A 23,894-nucleotide genomic window follows, 5' to 3' on the forward strand; every position below is an offset into this window, starting at 1 on the left:
GGGGGGCTGTATCTGGGGGAAATGAGGATCAACCAATGGGCGTGACGGATTACCGGGTAGCGGCGCGTTCCCATGGACCGCCTTGTGCGCAGTGTTTTGGGCTTGGGGAGTTCTAGGGACAACTGTGGACACGAGCCTTTATTGGAGGGAATTTTGAGACCGGAAGTCACTTCGGTTTAGCCTGTTCGCGCATATCCCTTCCCCTCGCGACTCGGCCATCAGCCCGTTGTGTCCGGCTTTGTACGACTCGAAAAAGGTGAGTGGATTTAATGATTAATCAGACGTAATTAGTGATTTTTTTTTGTTTGTGAGGATTATTTGAGTTTTTGATGTTTAGTTGTCGGGTTTTGGGGGGTCTCGGGCCATGTCGTGACTTTTTTCGATGGACAAACGCTTCTAATGTGATTGATTTGCCGTTCAGCAGGGCTCCATGTGCCCGGAGATGTCGCGTTAACAAGTCGCAGTTTCCTATTTTTTTCGCGAAGCCTCGGTTACACATTTTCGACGGGATTATTGGCCGGGGTTGATCAGACCAATTCTTAGGGATTTTGGGGGATGCGAGGGGGTGGACTTATTGACCTTCGGATCGTTGGGAAACGGGGGGTTTAGGGTCTTTGTTCTGACTTATGAGATCCCGGGTACTCGCAATAACCTTTTGTTCTCACGGGATAGCATGGCGGTTGGCAGATGGAATTGAAATAAAATGGGAATTTTAGGAGAATTTCTCTACCTTTTAAAGAGCTAGTGAATTTTTACAATTGAGGCATACCCCAGGTAACCTCAGTGGAGATTATTCAATTGACGATATATGGCAAGCGAATTCAACGAGTTGACTAGTCGGCACTCACTTTGGAGAAAATATCGATCGATTTCACTCTGCCGATCCAGAATTATTTGAAAAATATTATTGATGATTACAAATGACCATTGTACCCTTCACCCCTGGGTTCTAGGTGGTTAGGATTTTTTTGTGAGGTCTCAATCACATTTTCTTTTGTTCAATTTTTATTCGCGGGGATTATTTTCTGTTAAACCTATTGGAGCCCTAGAGAAGAAATATTTTCTCCTTTGGTTGTTATATTTTATCCCTCCGTAGCACATGAAATAACGAAAAATTAGGATGTGAGGATTTTTATTTGTTTTTCCTGACAGTTGAATTTAAAAACTGAGGGTTATTGAGGGGAGGCGAGATAAACCAGATCCTCAAATCGAAAATATCTCACGAGCGAGTGAAATGTTTGGTGTAACTCAGGGCTCAATTTAAAGCTGGAAAAAACTCCATTCGAATTGAGGCAATACCCATCGAGTATCGAAAATCATCCAACTTACCTCCTTTCCCGATTGTGATTGAGTAATAAATTTTCTGTGATTTCCTTGTGGTTTTCCAAATCATTTATTTTTTTTTCTTTTGGTTTCTAATTTTTTTTGTCCCACTGTGGTTGTCTTTGCTGGGTTATCTGATGGTCAGTAGTGCCATGCCTGATCCAGAGAGAGCAGAGGGCAGCGACATGGAGTCCGTGGAGGATGATGAGGGGAGAATTGCCAATCGTATGATGAATCAGCATGGAATCCTGGCAGCTCTGCAAAATCGTTTCAATGTTGGCGCTGTCATGGAGGTAAATTTCTTTCCTGCTTCCAAAATCTTTCGTCTGCATCGTTGGTCTCTAACATCTATATTCCCCCCAGAATCTCCCTGCGCCAGTCAAACGGAGGATCAAGGCCCTTAAGCAGCTCCAGTTGTTGTCCGTCAATCTCGAGGCTAAATTCTATGAGGAGGTGCACGCACTTGAATGCAAATATCACAAGATGTCATCAAATCTTTATGAAAAAAGGAGTGGCATTGTGGCTGGTCTATACGAGCCCACCGATGAGGAGTGCGTCTGGGAGAGCGATGAGGAGGAGGAGGAGGGCATCACCAATGATTTGAAGGAAAAAGTCAAGATTGAGGAGATCAAGGAGAAAAAGGACGAGACTGAGAATGAAAATACCAAGGGCATTCCTGATTTCTGGCTAACGATATTTAAGAATGTAGGGATGCTCGCTGACATGGTCCAGGAGCACGATGAACCAATTCTCAAACATCTTTATGATATCAAAGTCATGTTTTTGGAGAGCAACCCAATGGTGAGTGCACGAGAATCATGAGGGATCGTATGGCAGTGATTTTTCAGTAAATCATTCCACAAGATTTTTATTTGTTGTTTCACAGTGTTTCTTCAATATTTGCAGGGTTTCATCCTTGAATTCCATTTCGAGCCAAACGAATACTTTTCCAATTCAGTCCTTTCAAAGGAATACCTCATGAAATGCGTGCCAGAGAAAAATGATCCATTTAGCTTCGAGGGGCCAGAGATCTACAAGAGCACTGGCTGTACCATTGATTGGAAAAAGGGCAAGAATGTAACTGTTAAAACAATAAAGAAAAATCAGAAGCACAAAGCCAGGGGCCATATGCGCACTGTCACAAAGACAGTGCAAAATGATTCGTTCTTCAATTTCTTCTCACCACCAGTTGGTAAGTCATGTGGGCACGACTTCTTTTCGTCAATTACGTCATCTCACTTCCGGTTGCTCAATATCGCTGTATATTGCTGATGAATTGGCGCCATGTTTAAGTTAAAAATAGACCTCAACACATGGAGAGCGCCTGATTTATTAAGCTTCAATTATTGCAATAGTTCCAGATGATCGTGAGGCGGAATTGGATGAGGACATTCAGGCGCTTCTCACGAGTGATTTCGAGATTGGACATTACATTAGGGAGAGAATTGTTCCTCGTGCTGTACTCTACTATACAGGTATTATTTGAATCTCCCCCTCGTTGCTGATAATTCATGAAAATCTATGTCAAGCAGCGGCCTAGAAATATTTGAATTAATTTTTCTTTAAGGATTTAATTTATTGACTCCAAAGTTTTTTGTTTTGAAAATAATAATGGGAAACCTTTTATGGGAGACTTATTAGTGCAGATGAAAATAATCATCTATTTGTTTGAAATTAGGCGAAGGTCTTGAGGATGAAGGGGACGAGTATGAGGACGAGGGAGATGATGATGATGACTCGGATAACGAGGAGACCGAGGATGATGAAAATGAGGGTGAAGAGCCATCGCGCAAGAACGTGACAAGATCAGGTGGGAAGATACAGGAAATGGATGCTGCTGAGTGTAAACAGCAATAAAAAAAATCTCATCCAACGTGCTCTGTCGTAATCCCTTAATTTGTTAATTGCCAAGAAGATGTACAATTTGATATAAACCAGGTTTCCACATCTCTTTTTATTGAAAATAATGAAAAATGTAAAAAAAAAAACTAGAAAATTTAGGAAGAAATGGAACAATTGCATCTTTAACCATCACACGTATCGTGTCTCTTCGATTACAGGTCATGCATAGAAAAATCTTGGGTACCATTCGATCCCTCCCTTCTATAAGTCCAATGTGTGAAATTCTGGATGTTGCTGCTGTTTTAAAACAAATTTTTGTGCATTGAAAAGTTTTTTAATAATGAATGAACAAAAACGGATAATAACTACGGAAATATGTGTTGAAAAAATTATTTGAATTTAATTCTTTGTTTAGTAACTTTGATTATTTAATACCCTGTTGCCTTTTTTCACATCAAAATCAAATGACCGTGTAAAATAAAGACGTAATTATCGAATTGTTTTTTACCGTCGATTTAATCGCCTAATGTCTATATTTTTTCTATACAATATTCATGTGAAACAGACATGGTTTGCATTATGTTTTTTTAATAAATTCGAATTGAATAAGTTTTGTATTTTATTCTTCATGGTTCTTAAGCGGCCGGGTGATTGCAGCTGAATAAACTGAAAAAAAATGTAGTATTTCTTTGGGACTTCGTCGTCACATTTGAATTTAACTGTTAAGTATAAATAAAAGAACAATTATTTCTTTTTGCATTGAAAAAGAAGCATTAACATTAAAATTATTGAATAGAAATAAATCATTAAGAATAAGTTGTACAGAAACATCGAATCGCATTGATTTTAAACAAATTACATTGATTTACAATAAAGAAGAGCATTTCTATTCAATATATTCATATTTTTTATTGATCGGTGGAGTTATTCTTAACATCACGTTGTGATTAAATGCTGCAGTAAATGAATTGACACGAGAAAGGGTTAGACCCCTTTATCCGGTTAACATTGAACTAATTCTTACTTTGATAAACGAAGTCAATTAACAATTGACTAGCCATTCAATTGGAGCGGTTTCAAGTGGCGCTGCTGTGCAATTCCGGAGCACTCAGAGGAGAGGAGTTTTGAGGTTATTGTTAAGTTCGGCAAGGTAATCGCTCAATTCTCGATCCTTGATTACTAATTGGAAAAAGTGATTGACATTTCCAAAAAATGAAAACATCCTGAATAAACTCCTCCCTAATTTCCAAATATATGTATTTTTTTAAGTCTGCTCTGTTTTAATTGAAAATACTGTCGTGTATTTGCAAGCAGAGCAGTAGTTATTCCCTTGTTTACATTGGAATAATTCTTTTATCAGAGAAATAAAAATGCAGAGTCTCAGGAGATGCATTCAGACGGTGACTTCCGCCTGTAAATTCAATGTGAACAGTGTGTCATTGACTAGAACGACAGTAATACCAGCCGGCAGTATTCACACAACTCCTGCAAGACGTTTCCTTGAGGATGAAGATCACGAAAGGGATTACGATGGGCCCAAGCATTGGATGGACTACAATAAAAAGATCTACCCTCCACAGGCACCAGGCGAACCTAGGAGACCTGCTGTGAGTTATTTTTCTTCTAGTGAATTTACTATAATAATTAATTTAATGATACGATTCTTCACTTCATGTTGTTTGAACTCTAGATCTAGTATTTGTCTGTCAATATCAATAAATTGATTCAGGAATGATGGAACAAATACTTATGGATTCTGTTATCTTGTGACAGGACATTTAATTAATTTAGAAGTAATTGTTTAATTCTAGAAATGACCATTAAGAAGTCTTTTGGATTTTCGTTTCAGTTCGTCTGTAATGTAAAAGCTAACATCAAATACAGCCCAAAAACCATGTGGTACATAGCTTCTTTCGTACGTGGGATGACTGTTGACGAGGCTGTAAAGCAACTGAGTTTCTGTTTAAAGAAAGGAGCTTTCGCTGCTAAGGAGACGATTCTCGAGGCACAAAAGATGGCTGTTGAGAACCACAACGTTGAATTCAAAAGTAATCTGTGGGTTGGTGAGTATAAATTATAACTTATCAAATACTGAATCGCAGGTGTCAATCTCATAGTCGATTTTCCGTTCACATAATTGTAACATCCCATTTCGTTGGGCTCCTCTTTCTGCAGAGGGAAAATATGATTAACAAAATAAAGAATTCAATGACTCGAATTTCTTTTGCGAATAATAATATTAGTCCCACGATTATCATAGTCATTTTATTCCAGCTGAATCCTTCGCAACAAAAGGAAAAGTCGTCCACGGAATCAGAAGACACGCGAAGGCACGAGTGGGGCGAATTACGTACAGATACGTCCACTACTATGTACGCCTCGAAGAGGGACCCCCTGCCAAGAACTACTATCTGAAGGACCCCAAGAGTAATGAGCAACTACTCGATGAGTATCTGGACAAAATGCGAAAACGTAAAATTGGAAATTCGCTGTAACCTAGTTATCTCATTCTTTACGAATAATTTAAGGTGTACAAAAATGGGTGACAGGTGGCGTCGAATAAAATGTTTAGAACAAAAATATTTGGATTTATTGTTTTTTTATTGAATTCAACAAGTCGATGGGGTGGAGATTGACATATTGATATTGATAGGTACCAGGTAGTTGACAGCTTACAGCTTCAACTTGGTTCTCCTCCAGTGACGCCTCTTGGCGTTGTATCTGAACAAAAAATGAATAATTCGTTATTCCAGAGTAGATTCAATATAATTTTTTTGCAATAATGAACGCAATTGAGGTCTGATTTTTTATCAATGAAACAGAGAGTCTAGAGACTTGAAATCGATTGAGTAATTTCCAGTGATTGAATTGGCATAATTTTTAATTGAAGAATGGTAAACTCTAGGCATTGTCAAAAAGATAATGTTCAAAATAGAGAAAAAAGTCTTTCTAAACTCAAAAGGTAAATTTACGTAAACGGGTATATGTGCATCAGAAAATTGAGTCAATCAATTTAGGATTAAGTTATAAGGACAGTAAAAAAATTGAAAACTGATTCTTTATATCCTCAAATTTAAGTAGAAACTTTTTCCGGAGGAAAATCTACAGTCTCTCAATTTTAGAAATTTCGGCGGGGTTCCTCGTCATGCATTTAACCTCAAACATTGACACAACAATGTATAACTCATGCTCATCGATCTCGAGGAAAAAAAATTGCATCAATTTACGAATAATTAAGCCCTGTTCATAATTCACTGGGATCAAATCAATATCAATTTAATTGAAGCAGAAAACTCACCTGATGGTGTTTCCTGTCCTCATTCTAACCCACTGTGGAATGGGTCTGTTTTGCTTCAGCTTTTTGGCAAGCTTTCGCTTGATTATAAACGTCTTGTGAGCCGACTGAAAAACAAAAGCACAAATATTAAAAAGAACAATTCCTTCAATTGCAGGATTTATCGCCAACAGAATTAGGATGTCACCGATAAATACGGATTATTATTTCGGTAAAAAGATACACACCATGTCGCTTCTTCGACAAAACGTAGAGAAAGAAACCTGGCTTTCTTGCGCATGCGTCAGAAGGGACTCCACAACAGCAGCGCCACTAGATTTCGGAATTTGAAAAAATCGCGAGGTCCCATCGGTAACGTAGATAGCGTTTAATTTAAAAACTTAATTTCTTCTTCCGTTTCATTGGTATAAATACTAATGATTTTGCTCATAAACACTCTGCCTTCATTCTCTCCTCGATCGACATTTTTCCCCTGACACAGGAATACATTTAAACAGTAATTACCTTCTAAACAATTAAATTCGTAATTGGACAATACTATTAGTGAATAAAAAATAGAAAAAATTGTCGATTCAACCAAAAACCTCCAGTTTTCGAGAAATATCGAACATCGATCAATCGGGCCTCAGAGGAATTGGTATTTAATCGAAAAGCGATATGTTCGATTGATCGACAACCATCGCGTCCATCAACCACCAACGCTAGATGTTAAATAATGCATTTGAACTCGTCCGCGAAACCGTTGTGAATATTTAACCGCATGACTCACATTTACGTAAGAAAAAAAATAAGAAATTCATACCCGAGTTCCGTTTGACTGACCACTCGTTAGAAAATCCATAAATCCTCCGGAGGATGCGAGGATCGGAGGGCTGTTCCCCAATTTCCTCGCCGCCGTCCACCTAAAAATTATGTAAATCCAACGAATACCAACAGCCAGGGTCTCTTCCCTTCATGACGCTCCTCTTATAACCAGTTAACTTGGCTCATTATGTATGCGCTTGGCATCATTTCAAGACCGTATACAATGGTCACCCAGTCAGACACTGACGGTGAAGTGTTGGAGGCACTACACCGCAGTGTCTTCCAGGCTCGTCACGATGAGGAGATAGAAAAAGTAGAAATTCCAAAATCTTGACATTTAAATTTGACTATCGATTCAATCAATCGCTAAAGAAAGGGGGAAAAATATTAAGTAGAAATAAATTTGTCTCCCCGTTGTGAAGAAATAAAAAAGTGGAGTCAAGGATAAGCCTTTATCTTCCGAGGACACATAACCGATGTTACTCAACCCTGTAAACTAGCTGTCATACATGAATTGTTGAGTGCCACACGTGTTGTGTTCTTCATTACCCGATCATTGGTCAAGGTTGACAGCAAAAGGATAAACATCTCGCGACAACGTTGGACCTGAAGAGTTGAGAAAGAGGAACAATAGAGGCCGACGATGGCGGCCAGGGGTAGGAGAAAAAAGTGACATAAATAGTCGGTGTGTACAGTGGACATTGACAATTGATGATACACTCATCTTGGTTCGCAATGCGGAATGCCACGGGGTGGCTAGTATTGGCGGCTATTCTGTCGATGGGATCCGTTAGTTCGCGATTCATCGGGTTTAGAACTAGAAAATACAATAGTACTTACCTTTACCCGCAACGACAGCTCCGGCAAAGGCAGATCGACAGTAACGATGTGGTGAAGGATAATATGGAGACGTTTGTAAGTGATTCAGGGGAAGACGGGGGACGAACATTTTTATTTTCAATTAATTTCACGGGGAGAGAAAAATGCAATAAAAATTATTAGAGAAACATCGTAAAATTTACGATTCCAATTATTTCATTAATTTATTTATGTGTGTATTTATTGATGCTCTGAGTTCAGGATTTTGTGTTGTGGTGATTTTGGCCTTCAAAAGTGAGTTCAAAAATTAATTTGGTCAAAAAATAATTTCCTGTTTTATGTGGCGGTAATTTCGGGGGCTAGATGTGAGTTGGCAAAATTAATTTTGTCATAACGTATGAACCGAATAATCCTCTCCGTCCTAGACACCCCGTCATGCCCCAACGCATCCCCTGTGGGGGGGAAAATGGCAGACGGGCGGAAGTAAGCTCCCGATTGATTGATTTTAGATTGAGTTAGCGGCTCAAGCCGGATATGAAGCCGAGGAACACGATGTTACGACCGAGGATGGGTATATACTGACGGTACATAGAATAACAGGTGGTCCAAAAGCACATGTCGTCAATGAAAAGCCTGCAGTTCTTCTCCTTCACGGACTCCTCGCGGCGTCCGACGTTTGGGTGCTGCGAGGCGCTGGTCGGGATCTCGGTAAAAAAATTAATGAGAAGACTCATTTAAAACATCATAAGGAATTTATTGGTCGCTATTTAATCGACAAATCATCACGCTCCATTGCAGCTTTCATGCTGGTCGATGAGGGCTACGATGTCTGGGCCCTTAACACACGCGGAAACTTTTACTCGAGACGCCACGAGAGGCTGTCCCCGGATGACGCAAAATTTTGGAGATTCAGGTTTGATGACAAATCTAACGGATCACTCGGTAGCGAAGTCGTTAAATCAGATGAGTCCAGTTAACTCACAGTTTCGGATGGCTATCTCTGGGTCTAACGGAGCTGACCCATTTTTAAGGCCCCCCAGTTGTGATTATTTAGCGGTGCAAATTTTTTTTGAAGAAATTATTTTCATTTAATATCGATTGTTCGCAGTTCACATGAATTTCTCTTGATTTTTATTGTCAAATATTTTTTTTTCGGTACAGATCAGTAATTCTGTTTATGATAAGAAAAATAAGGTGTTAGAAATATGTATATGTATGTGGATGGTCTACTACATTATGTGATGCGTAGAAAGGTGTGGCATGGGGACTTTTCCGGTCACACAAATAAATATGAATTAATTATAAATTTCTTGGCAATTTTCCCTTCCAGTTGGCATGAAGTCGGAACTTACGATACCGCAGCGACGATCGACTACATTTTATCATTAACTGGTCAATCCCAAGTATCCCTGCTGGGCCACTCCATGGGAGGTACAGTGGAACTGGTTCTTCTATCAAAAAGACCGGAGTACAATTTAAAGGTGAATGTGGTCCTGCTGTGGGCCCCAGTAGCGATCATCACGCACACTCTTCCCGGTTTGTTTCCCACCGTTGGAATTCGATACGGAAATCAAATCGAGGTCTATCCATTGATTTTACTGTTAAAGGGAATTTGCGTGATTTAATAATTCGTCACAATAATTCACAATAATTGAACGATTTCTTGCAATAATTCTCAATAATATTTCTAATCTGTCAGAACAATTCATAATAATTTTTCCTCAATGATTAATACAGGAAGCCCTGCGGCTGCTCAATCGACACGAACTCTTCCCCCGGAATTCTCTCAACATGAGCAGTTATGCAAGATTGTGCCAGAGCCGGAGCACACAATCAATTTGCCAGACAATTGTGCAGTATCTCACGGGCCTGACAAACTTCGAAGCATTTGATATTGTGAGATATTCGATTTTTTATTACGTTTTTTAACTACTCAAATTCAATGTTCCTCTAGTATTCTGGAAATTGCTACTGAACTTTCTTTACAAATTTAGTATTTCTTTAACAATTCAGGAAGGGTCATTGAACTCCAAATGAACACTCTCTCTTTCACTCTCTCTGTGCTTTATGCCTTCATTAATTTTATGTTTTTTTTTAATGATTATCAGACGATGCTCCCGCGGTTGTTGAATCATTACCCTCAAGGAACGTCCATGGACACATTCATTCATTATCGACAAATAACACTCAGTGGTTAGTATAATACCAATGATCTTGTCTTGTGAAATTGAGGCTTTTTCACGAGACATAAATATCCATAAAAAATTTTATCGCGTGTTGCAAGTGAAAAAAAAATGAAGAAATAAATCTACCGCATTCATTGCGAGATCTTGTTGAAAATTGCAGGAAAATTTCAGCAATTTGATTTTGGACCGATGGGAAATTTATTCAAATATCAGAGCTTGAAACCTCCGGAATATCCACTTGACAAAATATCAGCTCCCTGTTACCTCTACTACGCGTCTAACGATCCTTTCACAACGAAAATGGTTTGTATCATGTCAAACACACGAACATATTCTGAGTATTTCGATGCGATTGTTATTGATTCTTCCAGGACATCGATGCAGTGAGAAAAAAATTGTCAAAAACAACCGTGAGGGAAATTCAATATTCAAAATTCAGTCATCTCGACTTTCTCTTCCTCAACGAAACTGGAAAATTCTTGTACGACGATGTCCTCAGTGTCCTGAAAGACTACAGTATTGATTTCAATGGAACACAGAATGTTATTAATGCGTGAGGAATTTTTATTAGTGATTCATCGGAGATTGGTAAATGTGGAGACTGTGCCATTAACTTGTTAATACTCAAACTACCTCTGTAGATAGTACGTATTTATGATTCAATATTTTGTATCGATTGTGAATAAATGAGATTATGAAATGATGAATTTTTCCTGCGTACATCCTTTATTTTTTAAATTACAAATCAACAAATAAAAAGAATGTATTTTCGAAAATTTTTGTGCGAGCGTACAAAATAAATAGAATTGTGTAACATTTATTTAAATTGAAGGAAATAAAATTTTCTAATGGCTCACCAATTACATTAATTGTCAGTTATTTTCAAGGAATATTGTTCCCCACACACGTCTAAAATTCTTCTCAGTATTTTTGTCATTGGGTATTCAGAAGTGAGGAAATTAAGAGTAGAGAAAAAGAGACTGTGCAATCATCTGTGGTTAACACATATTTATGGCTCAACGCGGAGAACAAAGTTTATGATTTTTGGAACTGCAGTGGAGAAATCCGCAAATTGTTTAAATAGAAAACTCGCTAAAATGCAATAACAAAATTCCGCTGAATTTCAGTGACAAAAGTGTCTGAATCGAATCGAATGTCAAATCCGTCCGTCACTGACACTTGAGCCATTATTTTATTACATCGTGGGGGTAATGATTGTTATAATAAATTTTTCAAAGGCATACAACAAAGACATCCTTCGAGAATCTTTGTTACTCTGTCGATTTCACCGACGCAACACACCAAAATGAATTTACAATGGCCTTAACAATTATGGACGACTGTATTCGTGAGTAGTATCACGTCTCCGATGATTGTGCAGCATTAATGATTATATTTATCTTCTTATAATGCAGGATGTAGCTGAATTAGCTAGTCAATCAAACGGCATATGCCTAGTCGAAGTGGAGAAGCTCTGATTGTTCTCCCTTTTGAAGAAGAAAAATCAGAGGAAAAAAACCACAACTAGATTTATTTACAACTCATTAATTCAATTAACGCAATTCAATTTATCTAGAAAATTGTTTTCTGCACTTCTGTTGTCTGCGACTTTCCAGTAAAAGGATTTTCCACTCAATTTGATAACTCTTGATAGTAACTGTCTATTTCAAAACAATGGATTGACAATATCATCCGGTTGTTCTCCATCATCGCGGCACCGTCCACTGACATCATTAAATCATCTACGACACTCCTGTTCAATCCGTGATTACCGCTTTATTACCCGCATGCTGCCATTTATGGAAAAAATCCTTGAGTGATGTGATTACAACAGATTAAGATGATTTTGACTGCCAGAAAAAAAAAGGAATCTCCGCTGCAGAACTAGGTAGATCGGCTGGTGGAAATGATCGTGCACATGCTAAGTTGGAAAAGCCTGAATGTTATCGCGGGAAGTCGTTGGGTATTTGTGGTGCAATCGACCTTGCGGTGCTCGAAGCCCCGACCTCCTTGCACCTGAAAATTTCGCAAGTGTCTCCACGTATAGCGTGAATGTATGCTATTATCCAATTTTTCAAATACTTCGGACACAAACCGTTGGAAAATTCTTGAAACTTCAGACACAATGGTGTTTGAATTTTTAATTTTCTGAGTTTGAAGTCAGTTTTAAACGACAACATTCACTGAATCATTCACTGAAACGTTGTCACCTGATTTTTCCAAATTTTCACGGATTCCCCGCGCCATATGGGCTGTTCTGTCTATGACGGGGACGAGAAAATCGGAAAACCTGATGATCCTGATGAACAAGAAAAAATATTTTTGGGTGTAATAAGCGACGGGTTGGTCCTGCCTCGATGGAATGGGACGAATTGTGACCTAGACATGATTCCCCAATGACCCCGTGAATATTTTAATGATTAATATCAAGAGAACGCGAACCTACTGAATATTAAATAAAATAAAAGTTGTTCGCGGAGAAGTCACGTGGAGAATTCCAGGAGAAAACGTAAAATGAATGTTAAATTCTCCTCGGGAGTATTTCTGCGTTAAAACAGTCTTTTGAAACGAAAATAAATTTCATAAGTTTCCTGCGACTCCTCACAAAAAATTGCGGGACTGCTGCGTCTGCAGAAGCATTTTCATATTTTTCCGTCAGAGACCTGTCAATTTTCCAATGAAACAGACCCTTTCCCCCGGACTCACTCGTGTCTCACTTTTACTGAAACCCCCGAGATTCAACGGAGAGAGAATTTATCCACTACCTAAACCCACACGTTCCAGCCACCGGGCACATGCATAAAAGGGTGCTGTCGAGGGCAAACGGCACTTAGTTACATGGAGGGAACGGTAATAAATTGAAAACTGCTGTGAAACAAGTGGCTGTGCACGTGCCCACTTTGGGACTCAGTTGAATGTTATAAAAGACTGTGTGTGGACGTCTGTCAAGAGTTACAGCACCTTGTGATGATGATGTTGCACGGAGGACTAGTGTGGGCGCTTGCTTACAGCTGCTTGTTGGGGCCCTTGGCGAGTTTTGTCGGAGGTCTTGACAAGAATCCAGACACCGATCTGCCCACTGTAATATTTGGTTATTTTTTAGTTTGTGAAGTGGTGAGAGGGAATGGGTTGGAACGAGTTAGCGGAAGATTGAGGTCGAGTTCGGAAGGTGCACACGGAGAGAATATACTCAAGAAAAATCGCGAAAGTGTCGCGTAATTTTTAGGCAAAATACGAGAATTTCCGAGGCATTTCAGAATTTTTTGCAAAATTTACAAATTTTTTTCGTATTTCATAGTTTAAATTACTTGGGGGTGAGGCAGTTTTGGCAAAATTATTATAATTGATTATTCGTTATGATGAGTGATTGATTAATTAGAACTCGTTATTATAATTAATTCGATTCATCTCCTCTCAACGCTCCCGATAACTAAAAGTATAATGCAACATCCCTAATTACGAATTCTACAACCCTTGGCCACAGCCGGACCTGGCATCGAAGTACGGATACCCCTTGGAGGCTCACAGAGTGGTAACCGATGACGGTTACATCCTGGAGATGCACCGCATCCCTTTCGGAAGATTCGATAATCGTCGGAACCACCGGAGCCACCGTCCACCGGTCCTTCTCCAGCACGGTTTGGGCGGTAGCTCCGCCGATTGGGTCCTCACTGGCCCTGATAAGGCACTCGGTAATGCAGCCTCTGTCTTCGTAAACTCTGTTCTACTTAACAGGTTTGAAGTATCTACTATTCGAAAAATATCATGAGGCAATCGATTTTATATTTATTGAGAATGCGAAACTAAATCCTTCAAGGTGAAGCTGAAATTATAGTTTCAGAATGTACATTCACCCGGTGCGTAGATTTGAATACAGGATTTTCTGTGATAAAATCGTTGAGTTGTTTGACATTAGAATGAATTGTGCCATCCTCATCATCGAAGAGGATCGGATCGATCATTTATTATTTCCATAGGTCTATCAGAGTTTGCTCAATCCGGCGAAGCTTGAGGGCAAATTGGACGTTTTTGAAGACGATTAGATAATCGATCGAGGTCCCAACCGATTTTTCGCCCAAATATTCAGTAGAAATCGCGGAATATTTTTGAATAAAATTAAAAAAATCGCAAGGACAACGCTCGCGACCAAAGTCATCAGTTATTTATTGCTCAATTCAATTTGAATTGATTATTTATTAGGGAACTATGTATCAGTGAAATTTTCCACCTCGTGGAAATTTTCACCGATTTTTTCCACCTCGTCGAATTTTTCATTGATTTTTTCCACCTCGTGGAATTTTTCACTGATTTTTTCTCTCCGTGCAGCGTACATGCTGGCGGACGACGGCTATGACGTCTGGTTGGGCAACAATCGTGGGAATATTTACTCCCGTCATCATCGCAGTATTCCACCGAGCAACAGAACTTTCTGGGACTTCAGGTAAAAACCGTAATATTTCCCTTGTTCGCCGAATAATCGAGCAAAATATACCCATTACCTTCCCAGTTACCACGAACTGGGAATTTACGATCTACCAGCGATGATAGATTACGTCCTGGTGAAGCTCGACAGGTCGAAACTCCTCTTCATTGGCCATTCCCAGGGTACAACGCAATTTTGGGTAATGACCTCGGAGAGGCCGGACTACAATGACAAGATCTCGTTGGCTGTTGGCCTTGCACCCGCAGCCTTCACCAGCAGCTTGCGGGGCCCTGTTACGACACTCGCACAGCTGACATACTTCGGTGTGGTAGGTCGCAAACCAGGGAAATTAGTTTTAATGTTTCATTACTTCCCGTGACCTTGAACTTTTCCACATTCGCGAGACGAATGAACTGTCTTCGTCAAGTTCATGGGTACAACCATTGCGCTGCTGGCACATGGAAGAATTCATGAATATTAATGGGAGGGAAATTGTTATTGAATGAGGATTGTGCTGATGGACAGCAGTACAATTACTCATAAAGTTTTAACCGCGAAAAAATTTGGCAGAATTAAAAAAACCAAATTTATGGCAAATCGGAGGGTTGAAAAGTTTTATTGCTGCCCGGAGCGATAAATTCTCTCTAGAAATTACGCGAAAATCACTGAATTTTCATTGAACAATAATTTTTGAGACATGAAAAGTGAAAATTCAGTTTCATTTGGTAATTTTTCCCCGGACGATAATTTTCTCCAAAATTACCAAACTTTTCGGTTAATTTTCATTGAACTTTTTTGTTCGTCTGTTGATATTCTGTTCAGTGGGTCGGGGAGAGGTTCGGCTACCCTGAATTCGGGTCTCGATCGCCCTGGGGAAAATTCGTGTCCAACCTGATTTGCCATGGTGGAGCACCGACGCAATTTCTCTGCAGCAACGCGCTGTTTCTTGTCGCTGGTTTCAGCGCAGGTGAACTGGACATGGCGAATTTAACCGTAATCATAGGGCACGTGCCCGCCGGAGCCTCGTGGAAGCAATTCGTTCACTTCGGTCAGGGTTTTATAAAGCCAGGTACTGAGCTTCTGATGTTGACTGGAAATTAAATTTGGTCTCTGTTAATATAATTAAAAATTGTCCCTCGAAGGTCACTTTAGAGCATTCGATTACGGCGACAACAACCCCAAAAATCAGAAGCTGTATAATTCCCTGGTGCCCCCGGACTACCATCTTGAAAGAATTCGTGCACCAGTGGCGCTCTTCAGCAGTGATAACGACTGGTTGGCAACACCAGAGGTGAGTGACACCCGGGCATTATGATTGGATTATTTACGATTGTGAATATTAATGTTGAATCTCGATGTATCAATCAAACGTGAAAATTTCCACAGGACGTCAGCCGTTTGAGATCGAAACTGAGCAATGTTGTCATGGATTATAAAGCACCAAATACATTCAATCATTATGATTTCCTCTGGGGTAACTCGGCGCCTCAATTGGTTTTTGAACCTGTCCTGCGATTGCTGAGTCGATATCGATGATTGATTCATTTTAACCTACATCGCACAGTTCAAATATTTGTATCTAGTCAGTACAACAAAATTCCAAAGCAGTTACATATTTGCACGTTTTCTTATGATTAACTTTTGTATTACAAAAATCCGGATCTAAAATTGTAAAAATAAACAAGAGTGAAGAAGAAAATGAGACTCGATCACTGAGTATTATTATTGTTTATATAAAAATGGCTGCAAATTACAAGTGGAGAACTTTTACTACTGTTGTACCTCTGGAAAATGCAATGAATCGAGAAGTGAGATTGATTTGTCGACTAGTTTTAAATAAAATATCCCCTTCACTATTCAATATCAACAGTTAACATCAAAACATCGACTACATTCTCGTGTTGATACTGATTACGAAATTTCTTCACCTCCCTCTGCCCTAATCAGCGATAAACGATTATTTTTGTCATCGTTGGAATGTTGAGAGCGTTGTTAACAAGCTCGTGCAAAGTAGGATATCTTCATTTTATTACCTGATTTTTTTTCGCAATCAGAAATCTGTGGGAAAATTGGAAGCGATAAGAAGAGTGCCGCTGCAAAACAAGCAGCCACTCGTCATTTGTGAGATTTTATAAATGCTAACAATGCACGTGATTAGATATGGAGATAAACGTGCTTGTGTTAGATCAGGAATGAAAGCACTGCGGGAGGCCTTATTTCGGATAAGGAAAGACTTCGAGTGTTGGCACAAATCATTATAAAGCGTTGAAAATTTGAAACGTGAATTTCTTTTGCAAACGTCAATTAAATTTGACAAACGTAAATTGCGTTTAATGGCGCTATAAAATTATTTCTTCAGGTTTTGAAGAAAGTGTATTTTGCGGTGAAAATACAGCGGTAAATAAATTGAAGAGGTGTTTTGGAGGAAACTATGAGCTTTCTCATTTCTCTTGAATTTTCTTTCGAAAATTCACTTTTCGAACTCTGTGTGACAGTTCTCTACAGCTAACAATGTGATTTTGGTAGGATAGCCGAAGACGGATGGTCTTCTTCCATAGAAATGAGATATCATCAATTAAGCTCCGAGATGATATCAGGGACGAAGCAGTGAAACGATTCAGTTGATGTTTTTTTCCAAAATTAAATTGTTACCTAAATCCACTTCTGAGATAATCACAATTTTTTTTGGCTCCTTGAAAAACACGTAAATCTCGACCAAATCATTCAATAAAATTAGAATGGCTCAGCCCAAAAGTTCGAGTTAGTCTTCATATATGTATTAATTTTCGCAATTTTTCACGGTTGATTAATCAGCTTACTCAGTTCCGATGATAAGCCCATTAATCAAGAGTTGTAATTTTTTCTAGAACAATTTTCTTCTGTCCTTTTCGCAATACAAAATAAATAATGATTAATAAATTCTTGGCATTGTCCTCACACCATTCCACTATCATTGCACGACTTGTGTATTTACTTTCGATTGATTAACCCTTATCAATCGATGACTATCGGCCAACGCCTCAATTTAAGGAGCCACGCCTTCCACTCGGATATTATCGTTCTAATCGACCGAGTTGTCCAACTTTTTGAAACCCACGTCATATCCCTTCGTAATTGATTACATCAAGAGAAATCTTCGAAAAAAATTACTTCTCGTTTCCAAAAATTTATGCGAATGGTCCGTGAAAAATTCCCATTTCCTAACTTGAATTTTCCAATTCGATATCGGTAATCGGTGAGCGAACTGGGAGTTCCGTCATTTTTACCGATTATTCCCTCTCCCTATAAACATCAGATTTAAATCACTTTATCACCTCGCTACTTCCAATTTTATTTCTGCATCAATCACACTGCAATCTTGTCATTTTTCCGTTATCACGAACTCAGTGGGGATGAACTGAGCGGCTGATGGCGTTGATTGGCCATCTGGCTAATCTCACCTTCAGGACGATTCAATTTGATACGATATCAATTATATAAATAATAAGTTAACCCGTCCCCGAAATCAGTCGGCACATTTCCAATGACTATGGCAGGAGGAAGGGCATTCGAGGGGATGTTTACCTTTACCTTGATTCTTCTCGTGGCCCTTGCGGGGCTCAATGACGCAAGGGTGTCACCGAAAACCCCCATCGGCCGCAAATCCATATCGAAAAGTAACACGGAATATAACGAAGACGCACATTTGACAGCTGTAAGTACCTCACGTGGGGAAATTTATTTATCAAGTGCCTATTTTTAATATTTTTTATGTTCCTCGTGGAGATCGTAGGAACAAGTGGATTCATTTCGTGAACAGAAGTTTGCGCTTTTTTCGCAAGATTTTCAGTGTGTGATTTTTTTTTAGCGAGAGCTGATCACTAAATATGGGTATCGAGGGGAGACTCACCATGTGGAGACAGGGGATGGACACATCTTGGAGCTTCACAGGGTAACTGGACCAAAATCAAATTCGCGACCGTTCGGTAAACCGGTGGCCTTCCTCATGCATGGCCTGCTGTCCAGTTCGGTTGATTGGCTCATCTCTGGGCCGGAAAAGGCATTCGGTAAATTTATTTCCTAATATTCGATAGTCGGGTCAAAGTCATCGATCTTGCGTTAGAATTTATACGAAATCCTCATGCACTTTGTTATTGAAAAATCGGTTGAATCCACTTAAACTTCATCAACTTTGATACATAATAATACTATTTTTCCAGCTTATATACTGGCGGATCAGGGCTACGATGTTTGGTTGGGAAATGCCCGGGGAAACAGCTACTCCAGGAAGCACAAAAAATACTCAGTCCTGGACAAGAAGTTCTGGATGTTCAGTTGGCACGAAATCGGAGTTGAGGATCTTCCGTCGATGATCGACTACGTCCGAGGGCACACCAAGAAAGACAAGATATTTTACGTAGGGCACAGCCAAGGGACGACTTCATTCTTCGTCATGTGCTCTGAGAAGCCGGAGTATAACGACAAGATTCACGCCATGTTCGCTATGGCGCCGGTCACCTACATGAAGCACATGAGCAGTCCTTTCTTCAAAGTCATGAGCCAGTTCGATAACCTGTTGGGTGTAAGTCCTGAATATTTACGGTCACTGAGATCATGAAATACCGATAAAATCACGTGTGAAAAATTGAATTGATCATTGTTACGATTTTCCAGAGCGCCATGGAAGCCCTCGGCTCCTACGAGTTCCAACCGACGGACGAGTTCCTCAATCGCGTGAAAGCTATCACTTGTGATGCTGAGGCCTCGACGCAGCCGCTCTGCGAAAATATAATGTTCCTCGTCGGGGGATATGGAACGGACCAGATGAATAAGGTACGTTCGATCATGCGAAGTCTTTAGATTGATAAAAAATAATACTTCAATTAGTTACGATCAGGACTGTAATTTGCTGTGTTCCATTGTTCATAAATCCCTTCCAGGTTTTAGGAATGTCGAAGAAAGCCTGGAACGTCACAAACTTACCAGCTTTTTTTCACTCCATTTTTTCTTTTCCAGACATTGTTGCCAGCCATTTTGGGTCACGTCCCTGCCGGCTCGTCTGTCCGGCAAATGATTCACTACGCACAACTCATGAAATCAGGTATGTCTCATTCAATTCCTTTGAACTGTACAAAAATGAAAATATTCCCAATTTCTCAGATGGATTTACGCGATTCAATCACGGATGGTGGGAGAATTTGAAGAGGTACCGGCAATTCTCGCCGCCGAAGTACGATCTTTCGAAAGTTACTGCACCAGTTATTCTGCACTACTCCGTCAACGATATTTTCTCACACGTCAAGGTAAATATTTTTGCGAATCCTCGTTAGGACCGACTCCTTTAATAATATCGATATTTCCAATTGCGGCATGGGATTGAGTGATTATCATTTTGATGCCTCTTTCAGGATGTCAATCGACTCGAGGAGCAGTTGCCCAATATCCACTCAAAGCTGAGGGTACCCAACCCCAAATTCGCGCACTTGGACTACATGTGGGGGGTGGACGCCTATCGACTTCTCTACAATCAAACTGTACTCCTCATGAACAGTCTCCATTGAAGACGGAAAAACGAAAGCTCCCAGAACAGTTATCATCCCATTCCCTTTGTAGTATTGTCATGTTTTCATAGCTGGTGTTGTACAGTATCCATTATGAATTATATTGAATATACTGCATGTAGAATAAATGATTTTTATACTTTTGATTTATTTTCCGTGTCAATGAATTCCCCGATGATCGAAAAATCGATGGATAAGATGTTTCCCTGAAAGCGGATGCTGATAATCCGTCAGGAATGCCTCCGAGCTATGTATGCATAGCCTGTGCGAATATCAAGTCGCAATTTCACTGTTTATCTCCCATATTGAATTCCAATGCGATCATAAATTCATAAAATGAGAATGATAACGCAATCTTCGATTTTTAATCATCGCTACGATGCGGCAGATGTCATCGATAAATTTACGCTTTTGATTACCACATGGAAATGTTCGATAAACATTATGGAACTCCCAGTTCTCTAGCCGATGGCTCCAGTATTACCAAATCTTTCGGGCAATTTTTATTATATTTTCCTCTCTGTGCAAGGACATTACATTTTTACGGTGTGAGTGGTTTCCACACAAAGAGAATTTTTTTTTTTTAATTATGGGCCTGTTCCGTCATTTGTCACTCAGAACTGTATTCAGTAAAAATTACGGAACAGTTACGCATGTTTTCACTGAACGTTCCACACTTTTTCGAAACGATTTGGACATTTTCCTGAAAGCTCATTGAAAAAGTGCGGAACTATTCCGTAATTTTGACCGAATGTTGTTTTAATTGGCAGATTATGGAACAGGCACGTAATTTTTAAAGAATTTTCCTCTCCGTGTAAGGAGAACTAAAGAAAATGACCGACAAGGAACGGTTATCGACCTTCTTTGTTATGGTTTCAGAAGAGAAGTTGAAATGGCGCCGTCAGAAACGCCAATTTTGAACGATATGCCATTGAGAGATTAACATTTGAGATAATCAATAGCACATATTGGCACTGCATTTTTATCACGAGAATGCAGGGAGATCACGTGATGAAAATATTTGCACACTTGAAGTATGAATTTGCTATCGTGATAAATTGGCCACCTGCATTTTTATTGACCTTCTCCTCTCATTCACGATTGCTGGATGATTAACGCACCTCTACAAAGAGCACAACAAATAGTGATAATTAAATTGGGAGCATCTCCCATAAAAAATACTGTGACCAAAAATCGGAAGTGTGTTTCGGTGTTATCATGAATGAGAGTGCGGTCCAGGTGATTCCACTGGCTACGATTGGATGCTCACATAATCTGACTTTAAAAGTACTCCAGGAATGATACTGCAGTGATAAAATTTCCTGCGGATATAAGACAAGGGTAAAACGGTAACAGATCAGTATCGAATATTTCTCTGGAACGATGAAATCGGCACTTGTTTTCACGAAAATCTGGCTCGCTTTCATATCGGTTGGGGCTTCGGGAAAATTGAGTGCTGAGGAGGCTTCGGTCGAGAGCCCTTCGGCAATTGCTGCATTGCTAATCAATGATACCTACAAGTATCATGAGGATGCTCATCTCAACGCCGTAAGAGCCCATTTACCATCACAAAGTCATGATTTTTTCGATGAATTCGCGAAATTTTTAATAAAATATTTATTTAATAAAATTGCTGAGACATTTTTTTTAGCGACAACTTATATCGAAATATGGATACAGAGGCCAAACTCATAAAGTTACGACCAACGACGGGTACATCCTCGAATTGCACCGGATAACCGGTCCGAAATCGAATCCAGAGCCCGAGGGTAAACCGGTAATTTTCGTGATGCACGGGCTGTTGTGCAGCTCAGTCGATTGGCTCATCTCCGGGTCTCAGAAAGCACTGGGTAAATAATATTCCGACTGATACCCCAGGGTCCTTCCCCCCAGGACATTAAAGAATATATAAAAAAATTATTTTCCCAAAAAAAAATCCCCGAAATACTTCTCATAAATAAATGCATGAATTCTATTCGATTCTATTCGCTTCGGTAATTCGTTATAAATTAGGAAAATCCATCGAATTGACCCAAATTATATATTTTCTATCTAATTTTTCCCGTGGGGCTTCGAACTCCCTTATTCCAGGCTTCATGTTGGCGGATGTGGGCTACGACGTGTGGCTGGGCAACTCTCGGGGGAATACTTTCTCCCGTGGTCACACAAAATATTCTACCCTTGATAAACAATATTGGATGTTCAGTTGGCACGAATTCGGTACCGAGGATCTCCCCGCGATGATCGACTACATCTTACAGGAAACAGGAAGGGAGAAAATATTCTACGCCGCTCACAGCCAAGGGACGACCGCCTACTTTGTCATGGGGTCGGAAAAGCCGGAATACAATGATAAGATCATTGCAATGTTCGCTATGGCACCAGTGGCCTATCTCGGCCACATGAAGAGTCCATTTTTTCAGGTTCTCTCACGGATAGATAAACTTGTGTCTGTAAGTGCCAATATTCAAGATGAAACTAATTAATTTGAGGCGCCAATGATTGGAACAGTTTTCAATTTGTTAAAGGATTATATCGTTATTATTTTTATATTCAACTGCTCGGTTTCAGGGTGCAATGGCGGCTCTTGGATATTACGAATTCAAACCTATAGACGGTCTCATAAAAGAAGTCGCGACCATCGCCTGTCAAGAAGACATTTGGACGCAGGAAATATGTTTAAATGTAATATTTCTTGTCGCCGGATTTGGCAGCGACCAAATGAACAGAGTGCGTACATATATATATATATATATATATATCTGTTTGTATATATATACAAGGTAATTTTCATAGAAAATAAGGGAGACCCATATTTATCATGTTAATAACAAAAGGATTTTTCATTTCGAATTTAATACTTTTGAAAATAAAAATGTTTCTGTTAATTTTGCAGACACTACTGCCGGCCATTTTGGGTCACACACCTGCAGGTGCTTCCAGTCGTCAATTCGTCCACTACAGCCAACTCTTCAAGTCAAATAAATTTCGGCAGTACGATTATGGACTATTAAAGAATTATTGGATGTACGGACAGAGAAGTCCCCCGGCTTACGATCTCTCGAAAGTTACCATTCCTGTCATTCTTGCCTATGGGCTCAATGACTGGCTGGCGGATCCTCAGGTAGGAAAACACCTGACCTGAGGTAAAGACGAAGAGTTGCATTATTTGATGATTGTTCCAGGACGTCCACCGCCTGGCGGAGGAGTTGCCTAATGTCTACGGCAAGCTGAAGGTGCCTCATGCGAGTTTCGGGCATTTGGATCATCTGTGGGGCATCGATGCTCCTCGAGCAGTCTACTCTCAACTGGTAGAGTTCCTGAAACGCTTCAGGGATTGAGGGTTTAATTGCAAATATAGATTGTTAGTCATTGATGTTGTTGACTGGATTTTGCGAGGAAATTTGAGAAATATACATTAAAAAAACAAAAGTAGTTTAATTACTTTAGGAATAAATAGGAAAGATCTTGATGAGGGAAACTGAAACGTCAGCTTGTGAATTGTTTTCCCAACTGTGGGAAAACCGGAATAGTAAATAAACTATGTGATAAGAACTGAAAATATCTTGAAACTTCAATTTTTAAATAGAGGCATTCGGTATTCGCAAGAAGATATTGGAGTTCATCTCGACGTTACGATATTTTATGACCAGATATTGAAG

The 23,894-nt window shown here is 39.6% G+C and overlaps 7 protein-coding genes across 10 annotated transcripts; 6 read left to right on the forward strand and 1 right to left on the reverse strand.

Annotated features, from left to right (window-relative positions):
- Positions 1 to 103: 103 nt before the first annotated feature.
- On the forward strand, positions 104 to 3,662 carry LOC135163757 (nucleosome assembly protein 1-like 1). 4 transcript variants are annotated; one of them, XM_064123520.1, is made up of 7 exons: positions 104 to 256; positions 1,469 to 1,616; positions 1,687 to 2,124; positions 2,230 to 2,515; positions 2,679 to 2,798; positions 3,002 to 3,133; positions 3,384 to 3,662. In XM_064123520.1, the coding sequence occupies exons 2-7, from the start codon at positions 1,476 to 1,478 to the stop codon at positions 3,392 to 3,394; spliced, it is 1,128 nt and encodes a 375-aa protein (XP_063979590.1). In that variant the 5' UTR covers positions 104 to 256; positions 1,469 to 1,475; the 3' UTR covers positions 3,395 to 3,662. The 4 variants fall into 4 exon arrangements, with proteins under 4 accessions (XP_063979590.1, XP_063979587.1, XP_063979588.1 ...); XM_064123517.1 differs by having other exon boundaries at positions 3,002 to 3,662; XM_064123518.1 differs by having other exon boundaries at positions 111 to 256; positions 1,472 to 1,616; positions 3,002 to 3,662.
- A 568-nt stretch (positions 3,663 to 4,230) lies between these two features.
- LOC135163791 (large ribosomal subunit protein uL22m) lies at positions 4,231 to 5,753 on the forward strand. Its single transcript, XM_064123593.1, has 4 exons — positions 4,231 to 4,315; positions 4,526 to 4,772; positions 5,015 to 5,228; positions 5,440 to 5,753. The coding sequence occupies exons 2-4, from the start codon at positions 4,536 to 4,538 to the stop codon at positions 5,658 to 5,660; spliced, it is 672 nt and encodes a 223-aa protein (XP_063979663.1). The 5' UTR covers positions 4,231 to 4,315; positions 4,526 to 4,535; the 3' UTR covers positions 5,661 to 5,753.
- LOC135163792 (large ribosomal subunit protein eL39) lies at positions 5,748 to 6,838 on the reverse strand. Its single transcript, XM_064123594.1, has 3 exons — positions 6,688 to 6,838; positions 6,464 to 6,567; positions 5,748 to 5,886 (listed from the first exon to the last, which is right to left on the reverse strand). Exons 1-3 carry the CDS (start codon positions 6,688 to 6,690, stop codon positions 5,838 to 5,840), a joined length of 156 nt encoding a protein of 51 aa, XP_063979664.1. The 5' UTR covers positions 6,691 to 6,838; the 3' UTR covers positions 5,748 to 5,837.
- A 675-nt stretch (positions 6,839 to 7,513) lies between these two features.
- Positions 7,514 to 10,972, forward strand: LOC135163790 (lipase 3-like). Its single transcript, XM_064123592.1, has 8 exons — positions 7,514 to 8,179; positions 8,593 to 8,791; positions 8,882 to 8,996; positions 9,414 to 9,663; positions 9,821 to 9,979; positions 10,192 to 10,276; positions 10,430 to 10,572; positions 10,641 to 10,972. Exons 1-8 carry the CDS (start codon positions 7,976 to 7,978, stop codon positions 10,824 to 10,826), a joined length of 1,341 nt encoding a protein of 446 aa, XP_063979662.1. The 5' UTR covers positions 7,514 to 7,975; the 3' UTR covers positions 10,827 to 10,972.
- A 2,097-nt stretch (positions 10,973 to 13,069) lies between these two features.
- On the forward strand, positions 13,070 to 18,377 carry LOC135163794 (lipase 3-like). The gene is made up of 8 exons (XM_064123598.1): positions 13,070 to 13,350; positions 13,754 to 13,961; positions 14,596 to 14,710; positions 14,777 to 15,020; positions 15,515 to 15,761; positions 15,835 to 15,983; positions 16,079 to 16,702; positions 18,080 to 18,377. The coding sequence occupies exons 1-7, from the start codon at positions 13,237 to 13,239 to the stop codon at positions 16,226 to 16,228; spliced, it is 1,227 nt and encodes a 408-aa protein (XP_063979668.1). The 5' UTR covers positions 13,070 to 13,236; the 3' UTR covers positions 16,229 to 16,702; positions 18,080 to 18,377.
- On the forward strand, positions 18,188 to 20,378 carry LOC135163793 (lipase 3-like). The gene is made up of 7 exons (XM_064123597.1): positions 18,188 to 18,386; positions 18,540 to 18,738; positions 18,892 to 19,253; positions 19,346 to 19,504; positions 19,688 to 19,772; positions 19,832 to 19,974; positions 20,080 to 20,378. The coding sequence occupies exons 1-7, from the start codon at positions 18,216 to 18,218 to the stop codon at positions 20,230 to 20,232; spliced, it is 1,272 nt and encodes a 423-aa protein (XP_063979667.1). The 5' UTR covers positions 18,188 to 18,215; the 3' UTR covers positions 20,233 to 20,378.
- A 747-nt stretch (positions 20,379 to 21,125) lies between these two features.
- Positions 21,126 to 23,792, forward strand: LOC135163800 (lipase 3-like). The gene is made up of 6 exons (XM_064123608.1): positions 21,126 to 21,780; positions 21,884 to 22,082; positions 22,324 to 22,685; positions 22,804 to 22,962; positions 23,129 to 23,356; positions 23,418 to 23,792. Exons 1-6 carry the CDS (start codon positions 21,616 to 21,618, stop codon positions 23,571 to 23,573), a joined length of 1,269 nt encoding a protein of 422 aa, XP_063979678.1. The 5' UTR covers positions 21,126 to 21,615; the 3' UTR covers positions 23,574 to 23,792.
- Positions 23,793 to 23,894: the final 102 nt, after the last annotated feature.

The sequence above is a fragment of the Diachasmimorpha longicaudata genome, chromosome 6 (genome assembly GCF_034640455.1).
Source record: "Diachasmimorpha longicaudata isolate KC_UGA_2023 chromosome 6, iyDiaLong2, whole genome shotgun sequence".
Lineage (NCBI taxonomy): Eukaryota > Metazoa > Arthropoda > Insecta > Hymenoptera > Braconidae > Diachasmimorpha > Diachasmimorpha longicaudata.

Bases quoted from the DNA above. Each gene is read 5' to 3' on its own strand.
- LOC135163757 (XM_064123517.1), top strand. From the start codon at position 1,476: ATGCCTGATCCAGAGAGAGCAGAGGGCAGCGACATGGAGTCCGTGGAG. The intron at 1,617-1,686 runs GTAAATTTCTTT...TATTCCCCCCAG, and splicing joins ATGTTGGCGCTGTCATGGAG to AATCTCCCTGCGCCAGTCAA. The intron at 2,125-2,229 runs GTGAGTGCACGA...CAATATTTGCAG, and splicing joins TTTTGGAGAGCAACCCAATG to GGTTTCATCCTTGAATTCCA.
- LOC135163794 (XM_064123598.1), top strand. From the start codon at position 13,237: ATGATGATGTTGCACGGAGGACTAGTGTGGGCGCTTGCTTACAGCTGC. The intron at 13,962-14,595 runs GTAATGCAGCCT...CTCTCCGTGCAG, and splicing joins TGGCCCTGATAAGGCACTCG to CGTACATGCTGGCGGACGAC. The intron at 15,762-15,834 runs GTACTGAGCTTC...TGTCCCTCGAAG, and splicing joins TCAGGGTTTTATAAAGCCAG to GTCACTTTAGAGCATTCGAT.
- LOC135163793 (XM_064123597.1), top strand. From the start codon at position 18,216: ATGACTATGGCAGGAGGAAGGGCATTCGAGGGGATGTTTACCTTTACC. The intron at 19,254-19,345 runs GTAAGTCCTGAA...ACGATTTTCCAG, and splicing joins AGTTCGATAACCTGTTGGGT to AGCGCCATGGAAGCCCTCGG. The intron at 19,773-19,831 runs GTATGTCTCATT...CCAATTTCTCAG, and splicing joins CGCACAACTCATGAAATCAG to ATGGATTTACGCGATTCAAT.
- LOC135163791 (XM_064123593.1), top strand. From the start codon at position 4,536: ATGCAGAGTCTCAGGAGATGCATTCAGACGGTGACTTCCGCCTGTAAA. The intron at 4,773-5,014 runs GTGAGTTATTTT...TTTTCGTTTCAG, and splicing joins GCGAACCTAGGAGACCTGCT to TTCGTCTGTAATGTAAAAGC. The intron at 5,229-5,439 runs GTGAGTATAAAT...ATTTTATTCCAG, and splicing joins CAAAAGTAATCTGTGGGTTG to CTGAATCCTTCGCAACAAAA.
- LOC135163790 (XM_064123592.1), top strand. From the start codon at position 7,976: ATGATACACTCATCTTGGTTCGCAATGCGGAATGCCACGGGGTGGCTA. The intron at 9,664-9,820 runs GTCTATCCATTG...TGATTAATACAG, and splicing joins GATACGGAAATCAAATCGAG to GAAGCCCTGCGGCTGCTCAA. The intron at 10,277-10,429 runs GTTAGTATAATA...TGAAAATTGCAG, and splicing joins TCGACAAATAACACTCAGTG to GAAAATTTCAGCAATTTGAT.
- LOC135163792 (XM_064123594.1), bottom strand. The intron at 5,887-6,463 runs GTGAGTTTTCTG...TTTTTTGTTCAG, and splicing joins AGGACAGGAAACACCATCAG to ATACAACGCCAAGAGGCGTC.
- LOC135163800 (XM_064123608.1), top strand. From the start codon at position 21,616: ATGAAATCGGCACTTGTTTTCACGAAAATCTGGCTCGCTTTCATATCG. The intron at 21,781-21,883 runs GTAAGAGCCCAT...CATTTTTTTTAG, and splicing joins AGGATGCTCATCTCAACGCC to CGACAACTTATATCGAAATA. The intron at 22,686-22,803 runs GTAAGTGCCAAT...GCTCGGTTTCAG, and splicing joins GGATAGATAAACTTGTGTCT to GGTGCAATGGCGGCTCTTGG.